This window comes from Papilio polytes, unplaced genomic scaffold, assembly GCF_000836215.1.
Source record: "Papilio polytes unplaced genomic scaffold, Ppol_1.0 DF824269.1, whole genome shotgun sequence".
Lineage (NCBI taxonomy): Eukaryota > Metazoa > Arthropoda > Insecta > Lepidoptera > Papilionidae > Papilio > Papilio polytes.
Genome location: NW_013524935.1, coordinates 1,250,110 through 1,264,312, shown reverse-complemented (window position 1 = coordinate 1,264,312; position 14,203 = coordinate 1,250,110). Strand labels below are relative to the sequence as shown.

General features: G+C 34.2%; 3 protein-coding genes across 4 annotated transcripts in view; 1 reads left to right on the top strand and 2 right to left on the bottom strand.

Moving 5' to 3' along the window:
* The first annotated feature begins 104 nt into the window (after window positions 1–104).
* LOC106108786 (zinc finger protein 431-like) lies at window positions 105–10,341 on the top strand. Of its 2 annotated transcripts, none has more exons than XM_013290068.1 (14): window positions 105–507; window positions 1,209–1,361; window positions 1,673–1,834; window positions 2,387–2,629; window positions 3,126–3,401; window positions 5,252–5,441; window positions 5,813–5,990; window positions 6,466–6,659; window positions 6,930–7,285; window positions 7,360–7,746; window positions 8,077–8,151; window positions 8,611–8,673; window positions 8,744–8,827; window positions 9,205–10,341. In XM_013290068.1, exons 1-14 carry the CDS (start codon window positions 373–375, stop codon window positions 9,319–9,321), a joined length of 2,613 nt encoding a protein of 870 aa, XP_013145522.1. In that variant the 5' UTR covers window positions 105–372; the 3' UTR covers window positions 9,322–10,341. The 2 variants fall into 2 exon arrangements, with proteins under 2 accessions (XP_013145522.1, XP_013145513.1); XM_013290059.1 differs by having other exon boundaries at window positions 106–507; window positions 8,605–8,673.
* LOC106108801 (dnaJ homolog subfamily B member 13-like) lies at window positions 3,824–4,966 on the bottom strand. The gene has a single exon (XM_013290078.1). It carries the CDS (start codon window positions 4,893–4,895, stop codon window positions 3,885–3,887), a length of 1,011 nt encoding a protein of 336 aa, XP_013145532.1. The 5' UTR covers window positions 4,896–4,966; the 3' UTR covers window positions 3,824–3,884.
* Window positions 10,342–11,288: 947 nt separating the features above from the next.
* LOC106109348 (cyclin-dependent kinase 1) overlaps window positions 11,289–14,203 on the bottom strand; it is a 7,621-nt gene continuing 4,706 nt past the window's right edge. Inside the window, exon 7 of the mRNA XM_013290815.1 lies at window positions 11,289–13,244. Coding sequence (XP_013146269.1) covers window positions 13,053–13,244 — 192 coding nt within the window. The 3' untranslated portion in view covers window positions 11,289–13,052. The remainder of the gene's footprint in view (window positions 13,245–14,203) is intronic.

The window sequence follows — 14,203 nt, the reverse complement described above, 5'->3', positions numbered from 1 at the left end:
AAAATATTCAATTTGTTTAAACTATGTGAAACATTAATATGAAAAAATGTGTTCTGTGATTAAAATTTTGTAATTGTTTGAAGAAAGCGCATGTTTCTTTCCCCCACCTCCATTACCCAATAACCATGTACTTGTAGTGAATACGACTGTCTCCCTCATTTACGTCGTCTACTATACGTTCGTGAGCTCCGTGACATATTTGCGTTGTTATATATTTTGCATTTAGTGGAAAAGTAATTAATGAGTAATAATAGTTGTTTTTTGTGTTTGTTATTGATTTAGCGTAAATTTTGTTACAAACCTAATTTGTGAGTGTTAAAAAATTAAAATTGTATAACAAGGACGAATACAAGTCGATAGCTGCACCTCAAAATGGCTGCTGTCAATAAACCTAATCTTTTGAACCTAGAAAAAGTGTGTAGAGCTTGTTTGCAAATTAAAAAGGACATGAGACCTTTATTCGAACAACTTACTGCAACAATGTTGATGGGGATATCCAACTTGCAGGTGAGATGACACATCATTTTGATATTTTTGAAAAATATGCTGTCTTTGTCGCACTCGTTATAAACCGTATCCCGTTTATAAACGACGGAGGTATTCCTATCGCACCATCTTTGTTTAAAAGTCATCGGATTGCAGACCAATTTTAGGATTCTGGGGATGTTGCGTATTCTCGGAATTTAATTGAGAAATGTGTGGCTGTCCTTTTCTCTTAAAATTATTTCGTATCAAAAAGTGAATACCTTCAAGTTAATGTTTTATTATTTTTATGTAAAAGCTACGAAATAAATTTTAATTGTTATTTTTTTTATAACATATTTCACATACTTATATGTGCTGCAGTCATTTTTCATAAAATCAAGTTTTTGTTTTTACGTGACAGTACCTTTTTTTCGCGCGCATTTTTTTTAGACGCTCTAAATTATTTAAAACAATCTTGATAAACAGATTTTTTTTTAATTCATGTTGAATTGTAGATTTAACGACTTAATAGTTAACTATAGAACATTTTTACTCAAACGTATACAAATTTGACCAAGAAGAAATAAGTAATATTTTTATTGGTTTTAAAAGTAATGATAAGTTTTAAATCTATAATTTTATTATACAAAAGTATTATATTTTATAGGTTAATAGTAGATGTAGTCTGCACCTATAATAATAAACTGTTTTGTCAACATTGTATAGTTTTTCTTGTTTTCCAGGTGGCGATTGGCGATGGTTTACCCTCACAGCTGTGTCTCCAGTGCGTGCACCAGGTATCGAGATGCCATGCCTTCAAGGAGATGGTGGAGAGAAATGACGTCACAATACGGAATCAGCTGAAGTGGGAAGCTGACGAGATTCTTAAGAAAAATGTAAGCATATTTTAATTTAGACATTTAGGCGGGTAAAGTAAATCTCTTATTACTCGGCCACTGGCAGCTTAAAAATGGTTCGTATGAGCGAGTTGGAGGTATGAAATTGTTACTAAAGAAAGATATTTTCTTCTCGCCCTCGCGCGGTTGACATGCACCCGCGGGCTTTACTTTTTTGCTTGTATAATTTTATTCCGCGCACAACTTATTCCGCGTGGCATTATTTAACGCTGCGGCATCTTACATATGCCACGGCGTTTACACCGACTATTATTTATGTCTGAAACTAATCAAATATCCTTTGTTTCCAGGATGCTCAAATCGATTTAAGTTGCTCAGAGCAACCTTTCATCCAGTACATTGAAGTGCCAATGGCTAACAGCACTCAGGTGCTGGATGAATTCTTCACTACAGAACAAGTACAAACAGATAAACCGGAGAATGCAGAGAAGACTAACTTTGAAATCAATAAGGTAGGAAACATAATGATTATTGGTAGAACATTAACTGAAAACTAGTGACAAACTGGAGACCGCATCAGCTGAGCCTTCTCCTTTTGGCCAAGATTTTTTTTTATTTCATTAATATATTTTGATTTTTTTTTGTGTTTAGTTTTTATTTATAAAATGTCTTAAATTGTGTATTGAATGTTTTGCCATTAAAAAATTACAATCGTGGTGCAACCTGCATAAACCTGTAAAGAAATTTTAGAGATCATCGACGGAGTAGGAGACGGACATAAAAAGGATATTTCTCTTCCTATTCGTCTCCTGCACCGTCAAATCCACGTTCCCTTCCGTTCCATTTCTTATAAGAAAAAGAGTGGGAAGATAAGGGACTAAAGTTGGGCTTTCAGGGCCACACTCATCAGACTATACGCGGAATTGATCCCACTTCACGCCTGTATTCTGTGTGGTCGTAGACAAAGCTATCGTTATATATTCTGGCAGTGAAAACTACAACTATTAATAATTAGAACGGAGCCAAGTCCATTTTATATCAACAATCAAATTTCCATTGAATAGGAACAAACCATACAAGCACCAGTTAAAGATGACGAAGCTCTTAACATGGATGAGAACTACATGCAAATGGTGGTGTTCCAAGTGACGTCATCAGTCTCCCCCGGCCGCCATGTCTGCAACCTCTGCCATAAAGAGTTCAAACACGGCAGGTGGCTGAAGATGCATATGAGATCCCATACTAATTGGATAAAGGCAAATTGTAAGAAGCCGCCGATGTGTCCCGTCTGTAAGAAGACTTTTAAGGTGCGGTTTCATAATGTACTACATCAAGACTGTCTTACGCCGAGTAATTAGTGTCTAAATGTGTAGTAAAGGGCAACTTTACGTACTTATAGGATAGTCTCCTGTAGTATTTTGAGGCGAATTTATACCAAAATGGGAGTTTATACCTTTACTAGTTGAATTAAAAAAACAATAGTATATAGCCTATGTGTTCTTCCAGACTTTGCTCTACATCTATGCCAAATTTCATCGCGATCTGTTGTGCTGTTTTGGTTCAAACTCTTAACAAACATCCATCAGTCCAAATTTTTATTAGTAAAATTAACCATTGAGCGACGTTCAAAAAATATTCATGCATTTACATCAATCTTCCCATCCCAATAGACTATTTAAAAAAAAATTCTTTATTTTACCCTTGATCTATGTTCAATTTACTACCCGTTTCAATTCAAGGTGTTTAAAAAGAAAACATCATTTATTTAAGGATTAAAATATCCAATATGTTCCATTATTCCAGGGTCCAGGTATGCTACGCATGCATATGCGAACGCACGAACAGCGTCCTCAAAAACAACCGACATGTTCCGTCTGTCAAAGAACATTCCAGAGTAAAACGATCCTCTATCGCCACAGACAGACTCACTTCGAACAGAAAATGCACCAATGCACTATCTGTGAGAAACGCTTCTTTAGCGGCTACGCATTAAGGTCGCATTTGGCTCGACACAGAGGAGAAAGACCATATATTTGCACCATTTGCTCTAAAAGCTTCTATAATCCAACTGATTTAAAGGTGAGTTTTTTACATTTTTAAATAAAAATATTCGATATAAAAATAATAATTATATAACCAAAAATGTGCATAGTTAGTAAAATAGATATTTGTTTAAATAGTATTATTTATAACTAGCTTTCACCCGCGACTCTCTCCGCGTGTAATTAAAAAAAAACAAAAGTGAGTAGCCTATGTGTTCTTTCAGACTATACTTTACATCTGTACCAAACCATCGAAATCCGTTCAGCCGTTTAGGCTTACAAACTCTAACAAACATCCATCCATCTAAATGACTCTCGGAAAAACATTTGGGCATCTGGTGTAATATTTATTTTTCTAGTGATTCTAAGATCGTGGTCTTTGAAGTCGCATTCTTCTTTTTAGTATTATTATTTAAATTTGCTCATTTTTTATTTATAAAATCCGAATAAATAATGAAATAATGTAAACAACATCTAATATCATGAATAAACAGAACACAAATCAAAATGAATCAGATATTTACGCCATGTTAGCATTAAAGTCACCACATTCCATTTTCTCGAATTTCCCATCATCTTCCTCTTTAATTTTGAAAGCTTCTTCAAACGCCTTTTTACTTCTCTTCGATAGATAATCAGGATACGTGATTTTAAAACGTATTATTAAGTTACCTCTGGCTCTGGTCGGACAAGCGGGTAGAGGTAGACCTTCGTCTTCTATAATCTTTTCAAACGTCGGAGTGATGACATCCGTTATTTTAATACGTAAAACCCGTGAATCCAACGTCAGTAACGTAAATGTAATCCCGCATAAAGCCTCCTTCAATGATATAGTTCGAACTGTCAATAAATCACTCAACCCTGATCGTATGTACGTCTCGTGTGGACGATCTTCTGTGAGGAATATCACATCTGCTGGTATCCTAGTAGGTCCTTGATCGCCTTCTTCTTTAAATTTAATCTCAGTATGAGGATACATACCAGGTCTGATTGGTATAGAAAGGACTTTTTCTTTCAATTTCAGTTCAGAACATGTTTCGTTTGTGAACACCAGGCGTTGAATTTTCATCTTCTTTAAACCACCTTTGTATATTTCTTCAAGTGATAGAGAGAGAGGTCGGATTATTGTAGGATCTTTTTCCTTGTATCCCCTACCAAGGGGTGACTCGAATATAGGTAGTGGTTTCTCGTAGTAATCTAGGAGATCGGCGTAAGGGTTGGAAGTACCGAAGAATTCGTGGAAGGTTCTTAGAGGGTCGCCGTGGTAGGAATAAGGATGTATGTAATCAGTCGGACCGGGGACTCCTCTCTTTAAACCTTCTTCGCCATATTGATCGTAAATGGCTCGTCTCTTATGATTTACTAAAACATCATAAGCTTCGGCTATTAAAGCGAATATTTTTTTCATGTTTTCGTCATCGCAGTATCTTTCTGGATTATATTTGAGAGCTAAACGTCGATACGCGGCTTTTATTTCGTGCTGCTTGCAAGATCGCTTCACGCCTAATATACCGTAATAATCGAAACCCATTTTTATTATTTCACAATAAATATACACGAAAAGTCAAATGATTTATAGCATTTTGACAGATCTGTCAGATGTCATTTTTTTTAAAATGCCAAACTTAACTATCAAACCATTCATCCATCTATTTTTTTAATTTATCGGTAACTGGCTTACGCCCGCGACTCCTAACGCGTGGAATTAAAAATATAAACAAAAGTGAGTATGTGTTATTCCAGACCACCCTCTACGTTTATGATACATTTCATCGAGATCCGTTTAGCCATTTAGGTTACAAACTCTAACAAACATCCATCCATCTAATCTTTCACATGTAAGATATTATTTTAAATAAATTCCTCATTCGAAGTATATAATTTTAGGTGCACTTTAGGCTACATACAGGTGAGAAACCATTAAAATGTACAGAATGCAGCAAGACATTCCGGCGTCATTCCACGCTGTGCCAGCATATGAAGAAACACCGCGGCATCAGGAATCACATCTGCGTCGTCTGCAATAAAGGATTCTATGAAGTCTCCAAACTTACTGCACACATGAGAGTACATACAGGTAAGATCAAATAATCAGTGCTTAATAATTTTGCACTAATTAAATTAAATTACTTGGCTCTTGCTCTAAGTTCCTATGTGTTAAGTTAGTAATAAAACATTTACTGCCTAAATAAAAAGAACAATGGAAAACGTTAAAATTCCATTTTACTTATAAAATTGTCAGAAAAAAAAGAAAAACAATAACTCTTTAAGCAACTACATCTATTTTTATTGCAATTTATAATTAAAATGTGGCTAGCATGGTGAGAAAGGTACTACTGGGATTCGAACCCAGGATCTGTAGATTACAAATTTAAACCCTGATCAACTCAAATAGTGCTTTGTTCCAAAATGTGGTAGTAAAATCGTCCTTATCACGTTGCAATAAAGGCGAAAGGCCGTACGAGTGCCAGTACTGCGAGCGCAAGTTCGCACAGCAGTCTGCTCTCATCTACCACCGGCGCACGCACACCGGCGAGAAGCCGTACAGCTGCAAGGTGTGCCCCGCGCGCTTCACCACCTCCTCCGCGCGCAACAACCACATGGTCACCCACACCGGCACCAAGAAGTCAGTACACACTACACTGTACACTTTACACACTTGCAACTTATACACACACGGTTCAATTTATATCTGTGTAAATACACTATTGAAATATTTAGAGCTAATAAAAAAATTACACACAAAGTTAACTGTGGTATTGTGATTGTTTAAAAGCTGTTGCCCGGGACTTATCTGCGCTGAATTAAAAAAAAACAAAACTTGTTAAGTAGCCTATTTTCTTCCAGATGCCCATCTATTCCAAATTTCATTAAAATCTGTTATCGAGATACGTACAAAACATCCATCCATCCCTATTACAAATTTATAATATTAGTATGATAAAAACAGTTAATTAGTATATTAGGTAAAATTACACAAATCACGTCAAAGAACTAAAACTCTCATAGTCATATTTAACTAAACCATAACTATTACTCTTAAAGGCATTACAGTAAGAGAAAATACACGAAACAATGTGTAAGAAAGAGACAACTTCCAGGTTTATATGTCCCGTGTGCTACAAAGGTTGCACATCCCGCACAGAGCTTCGCATACATTCCAGTAAGCATACTGGAGAGAAGCTCTTCGGATGTGAAGTGTGCTCCCAGAGGTTCAGCTCCGCCTCATATTTAGCCGTGCACAGGAGACACCACACTGGAGAGAAGAAATACCAATGTCTGCCGTGTGGCAAGAGTAAGTTATTACAGATTAAACAAATATTTATTGTTTTGGTAGTGGCTGAATTTATATTATGATGGTTTTTCTCGCAAGTAATGATGTGAGTAATTAAAAGTTTTGGTGTTTCCTTTTCTCTTACCCCTAATGGTTAATTCATACAAAACTGCTTAGTAAATTTCTTTTTTGTTAGCTACAACCTACAGTTAAAAATTAATATCTATTATAAAAAGGTTTTATAGCTATTTAATCACAACCTATAATTAAATGAAAAAAATATTTCCACAGGTTACATAGAATCGAGTGCTTACAAGAAACATTTAAAATCACACATGGGTAAACAAGACAGTGAGCCCACAGAAAATAATACACCAGAATCTGATAAAGAAGAAAGTGGAAAGGAGACACCTCATGTGATAACTATTACTGAAGAAAAATCGGACGTTCAACAACCACAACAAATACAACAATTGCAACAACAACAATCACAACAACAACAACAACAAACACAACAATCACAACCACAAGAACAGCCTGTTCAGAATATTATTGGTCCTACACAGAAGAAATTCAAATGCGGCCTCTGTGTGAAAACTTACATGTATCTGCACAGTTTAAAGAAACACATGCTCTCACATATGACGGTAATATATAATTTTAATTTTCCGGTTAATAATTGATGTAACAAAAATATATTTTACTTTAAATTATTTTTTAGGAACATCATCATCAACAACAACAACTACTAGAAGAGCAACAACAACGACTACAGCAACAACGACAACAGCATCAAGAACAACAACAACAACAACAACAACAACAGCAGCAGCAACAGCAACAGCAACAGCAACAACAGCAACAACAGCAGCAGCAGCAGCAGCAGCAACAGCAACAACAACAACAGCAGCAACAACAACAGCACCAGCAACAACAACAACAACATCATCAACGTCAAGCGCAAAGCCAGCTGCAATCACAACAGTTGCAGCAATCGCAGCAGCTGCAGCAACCTCAGTTGCAACCGCAGCAGCTGCCGCAGCAGCAGGTGGTGCAGGTGGGCGGCATGCCGCAGCTCGCGCTACCTCTGCACGTCACAGGAGTGCAGGTAAAACCTGAAAAAAAAAATAGCTCACAACCTTTAATTCGACGGAGCTTTTTGTAGGAATAAAACTGATTGTTTTACTAAAAATATTTTTGGATATGAAAAATTAATGTGATATTAAAGAAAAAGATTTTTTTAAATTTTTTAAATTAGTTGTACGTCACACTGGATACTATCGAATTAAGGGTAAAAAAATAGTCTATATAAAAAAAAACATACAGACGAATTGAGTTCCTCCTTCTTTTGGGAAGTCGGTCAAAAATATGAGCGTTTCGCCGTAGCTTAGCCCGGGTTAAGAATTTTAGAATAATCAAAGTCACAATTGCATTTCAGGGTGGGCAGCACTACCCGGTGATATCTTCTGTACAATCGCTGCAATTGCAGCAAACTCATCAACAAGTTAATACGGTAATTGTACAAAATAACTTACTTAGACTTCAATGTCTAATTCCTTAATCTCACACCAAACGCACATAGTATACTAAAACACATACACGAAAGAGTAAAACATTTTCATTACTATTTTTTGAGTTAGTTTTAATATTTCATGTTTTGTTCATGGTTTCATCTGAGTTGCCGTTCAAATTTATTGATTTTTTTCTTTTCATTAATAAACTAATTTACGCATAATTATTGATAATTTGCTATTAATAATTTACTAGTAATGTATAGTGACCTCAAACTACTCTCCCTTTTACATCTTAGGAAGGAGGGTGGCTCCTTCCGTTTGCATCATTGTTACAAATGTAGATGTCTTCTGTAATTCTTGCTGTAACTTTAAGATGGCAAGGAAAAGGTTATTTATTGATTTCTTTATTTAATTTTAATTTAATATTTGTTTAACGCTATCTTTTCTTCAAGCCACAGCCGCAACAGTTGCAAGTGCAGACAATACAGATCCATCCGCAGCACCAGCCCATACAAATACATGTAAGTTATCTCAACCACCCGATAGTTGTATAAGTATTAGTATATTCATCTCTTCTGTTCTGTTCTGCAGGCTGTGGGCGTGCAGCAAGTCCAGCAACAGCAGCTGCACGTAGCTACTTCTGCGTGTCAGACTATGCTGCCTAATATACTACAGGTGAGAACTTTTTGCCTAATTGAGACAATATTTGAATGTCTTAAGAAGTTAACTCAAGTGTGTAAAACCAAAAGACAAATTAGTGCATTTCTAATATTAAAATGGAACTTATATGAAATGTACACCTTTATAGTTCTGGGTTTCTACTTATTTTTTTATTAACTAGCGATACATTGGTGTTAGGTTGACTTATATTTCAACAGAGTAAAATTAAGGCCATAGTTCAGTAATTTTCATGAATTTAAACCAAAAATACTAATGGTTTAACGTAGCTGGGAAACCTGCCATTAATGAACCAAATTATTACCTTTTTATAGTATAAATGTAAAAATGTGAACAAGTAAGACCTAAATTACTAAGATTCTGTCTTATTCTAGCTCCAACCTGCAGTAGCAGTATCAGGGTTAAGCCAGCAGGAGCTAAGCGGCGTCGCGCACCGCATCATACTGCAGCAGCCGCCCACGCATCCCGCACTATACTCCATACACCACTGAGACTAGCTGCACTACTGACACTTGTTACACTATTGAGTAGTTACACAAGAGGGTATAGTTACACAATTGAGACTGGGTACACTACTCAGTAGTTACACGAATAGGAATAATTACACCACCTAGTGATTACAAAATTGTGTCAAGTTACACAATTGAGACTGGGTACACTACTCAGTAATTACACAATTGATAATAATTACACTATTGAGTAGTTACACAATTGAGTCAAGTTACACTAGTGAGAATAATTACACTACTGAGTAGTTACACACTTGTCTGGCCAGGTGTTCCCACAAAGTGGATGTATAATTTCAGATGTTCTGGAGGCAATGATGAAGTGTAAAATAGTTATTATTCTGATAATGTTATTTTTATTATACATTCATATTTATTACAGGTTCTTTTTATCTACTCTCTTTTATTATAATATTGGCAATGTATATTCCGTCGGTTTTTTTATTAATTGGTCCGAAGCAATGAACCAAAGTTGTTTGTTTTGTTTAGTTAATTATTTTGTTATCTATCATTTTCTTATTTAAGTTTAGGCAAAGTTGCCAAGTTATGTATATTTAGGTTTTTTTTTCTACTTAAAAGTCCTTGTTAATTTTTATTTACCTTTATGTATTTGTATTATGTAGTAGTAATGAATGTACTTTTGCATAATAAGATTGAAGAATAAACAGTTTTTTTTGTAGAAATTAAGTACTGTTAGTAAGATATTTACTTATCTATACCTATGTACCATAGTTTACTGGTTTTTTCTAATACTGTTTAGTATAAACATAATTATGTTCTTGCACATGAATATTTCACTATATTTAGATTTATTAGAGCCCTAATAGTATTACTGACGCCTTAGTAATTTTAGTAAGAAGTACAATGTGGGTCTTACTGCACAAAAGTAGAAAACGGTAGTGAAAACTGATGTTAAAGTATTACCTTTTGTAAACAATCTTTGAGTCACATATATAGTATAGTTATGAGACTGGGAAGCAATAAAATTGTATTAAAAGTATTAAAAATTCGTTTTATTTAATAGAAATATAAATAACTTGGATTACATGAATAAAATTAGCAATTACATTAAAATTGATTCAATCGAAATTAATAAAAAAAAATTAATGTTACAGAGTGTCATCATCCTTATTCTATACCCATAGGGTCGGCGTAACAGGTTTTTGTCCAAATAAATCTAACATACGTCATCTGTCATCATTCCCTTGATCATGTCACCTTTCACACAATCCATCAACCTCTAGGACTACCTCTACCGGTGTACCTCCATACATAACTTAATGTTACAGAGAATATTTGCGAATTACATGTTTGAGTATTTAATTAATTTTGATTACAAGTTATCATAATGAATTTATGATAACGGCGGGGGCCTGGTGAACCATCACACAACGCGCGACCCTAGTTTGGACACCAGTCCCTTCCCAAGGGGAAATTAATAAAGTTATTATTATTTTTTTAATTATTGCATATAATAGATGAGTTATTGATTATTTCAAATTATAGTATTAACATTTTACTATCAAACTTCAATAATTATTAAATAAGTTAGTGTAGTGTATGGACACTGTTTTCTACTATCATGACTTCATCCCAGTAGGGCAGTTGTATCTGAGCTACCGATGAGTGTCCCATTCTTGTCATCAAATATATGCTTGTGATGTCCGCACCCTTGGCCATACACTAAAGGTAGTTGGTATTATGTAATTAATATTTAAATAAAGCGGCAATAGCCTAATGGTTTGGGGTACAGACTACAGAACTTTGAGGTCGAGGGTTCGAACCCCGCCATTCGACTATTTTCGTGAACCATATCCTAGCACAAGCCTAGAGCTAAGTTGGAATGATCAAGGAATTATTAGTAAACCAACAAAAATCTACTAATATTTTCATTAAAAAAAAAAAGATTTAGGGTTCAATGGAAAAAAAATTTAAATGAAAAATCACATTACTACAATAATTAAATGTTCAAATTTTATTTCTGTAGTTGGAATAATCATACATTTGCTATAATTAAATACATTCTAAAAACACTTAATTACATTACATGTTTCACATATAAAATAAATACATACAATAGTTTGTGAATGTAAAATTATCGTTTGTCCGTTCATTTTAAAAATGCTGATTTGAATGTATGAATCAAAATTGCTTCAAATTTTTGTATTATTTCTTAATTAATTTAGGATGGGTAAAGACGAACTAGTCCCAAAGTTAAGCTTAAATTTACAACTGCCTAAATAAACTGGTTATAATATATTTTAGAAAAATACGTAATTATACAAATACCATAATTTAATCGGCAATTTAAATATCGCCATAAGAAACTATTGAGCATATACCAATTTTTGTATGTGTAAAATATGCTATCATACCATACTAGGAAATGCAAAAATATATTTTACATAAAATTTGACATATAATATATTGAATTACACATTATCATTAGAATTAGCATCCATTCACACGGGCGCTATTTTAACGCTCTCGCTCATACAATCACTTTAAAATCACTCTTGTTTTAATCACCCAGTAGTCAAAATGCCATAAACAGATACTTATAATGGATTTGTTCTACATCAACGCTTTTTTAACGCGCGTTTTAAAATCGCCTGTCCGAATGGGGCTTAACGTTTTTTGTAACATACAAATTAGTTTGAAATGCAGAATTTAGTTTTGAAATTATGAAATATTAGTCGTCCGTTTACTACTAAGGCACCTAATTTATTTCCTAGCTAACAGATTAAATATTGACCTGTATTGGATAACATCCCTGAATTATGATTTATATGAGTTTTTTAAGTAGCAAAACCTCACTCCTAACATACTAACACATCTAATCTCCTATGTAAAGTCTAATTTTTATAGGAAAATTTTGACAAAACAAAATTTTAAAAAGTTAAAATGAATAATTACGATCAAACATGAACTTACAACAGACAACCATAATCTACACTTCTTTAAATTTGTACAGAAACAAGTATTCACCAAGTGAATGTAAACAAAACTAGGTGTAAATCTTAAAATTGTGTCTTACAGTATTGGCTCTACATAGGAGGCATCAAAATATTTCCATCTCTTTCTTTCACTGACAAAACAGAGACTGCAATTATTAAAACAACTGTCAAATTCTAAATTAAGTGAAGTTTTCTACATGCCATAGTACTAATGTTACTTTCACAAAACATTCTTAAAACATAGTCATAGAAACAACAAACCAGTAGTCAGTTTAACAGAATAGTGCGGAGAGCAAAGCAATTTGTTATCAAATTATATTTAGGGCCTTGTCCCACCACTGGCTGTTAGAGGCTTAGATAGCTTAAAAATGATGTCACTGTCAGTTAAGGTAAATCCAATATTCCATCACATATTTTATGCGTTGTATTATTATCAGACTGTTTACAATTTGGTGGGACAGGCCCTTATACAATTAAAATAAGGTTTAATGTTACTTGGTACATCTTGCATAAAAAAGTGAAATTAAACCAAGCTTCAATCACAAAAACCTCAATTTTTCGATAAAAATCTACCCCACCCTCGGATCTGTGTGAAGATCCATATAACATCAAAACTAGGCCACAAAAAGTTCTGACATATTAAAATAAACTTACCAAATTTCCATCGCTTCAAGAATACTTCAACATTATTCATTCACAAAGATATTTAACCGTTACACTTTGCAGTCACTTTTCAGACAAATAGCACAAATTGACACTTCATACACTTTGTGTGGTATCAGTATAATCTGAGCAGCGTATATAAGCTTTATGCAGAGCTAATCCGGGAGGCACCGCCACGTCGCGGAAGTAGCGATGCCGGCGCGCATCCTTGGCTGAGATACGACGCATCGGGTCATATACCAACATCTTCTGGAGTAAATCCATACCGGTTTCATCTAGATTTTGAACCTGGAATTGAGAATTATGTACAATTAGTAGTCTAACAGAGACAGGGAAAAATTTTTAAACAGTTATTTGGAAAAACGATTTAAATTTTCACAAACAATTTTACCAAATAATCATTTTTATTTAATATCGTAAATGCGAAAGTTTAGCTGGCTATTTCATCATGATCATCTTTGCCCTTATTGTACTCCCGACAGGTTTTTGTCCTCCATATAACTCTATCATACGTCATCTCAGTTATCACTCTCTTGATCATGTCACCTTACATGCAATCCATCCATTTCTTTCTATGTCTACCTCTACTGGTGTACCTCCACACTTATAACTAACATTGTAACGTGCGATTCATCCCTCCTCATAATTAGCTGGATATTAGAATATCCAGCTAACAGATTCTGAAGAATTTTGTCATAGATGTCAAAACATGGCCATAGCAAGTTCTTGCACCACATAGACTACTTACAGAGTATTTTTAATTCGCGAGGAAGGCTAATATATAATAAAACTAGCTGTGGCACACAACTTCAAACTTAAAAAATATAGCTAATGTTACTCACTAATAATGTAGCTTTTTAATGTTGATTTTTTTTTATTTCTGACCATTAGTTATTCAGTTATTTCAAAACATGCAAAAATTCAAAAATACAAATCTTTTCTCTTTATAATATTAGTATAGAAGTATAGATAAAACTAGCTTTTGTCTGCTACTCCATCTTAAGCCACCTACACACACTCAGTTTTTTCTGAGCAGTCCGATCATACAGATAAATCTAACAAAACTGTGAACTGTTCAGTTCTCAGGTTGCCTACACACTTTACATCAATCTAAAATATTGTTCGGACAAAACTGCATATGAGTAGCTGACAAATACAAAAACAAAACAAAATACACCAAAAACAAAATATTCTCAAAAAAACAGTACACTAAAAAGTAACGAAATAATTCCTTGAAAATAGTAAAC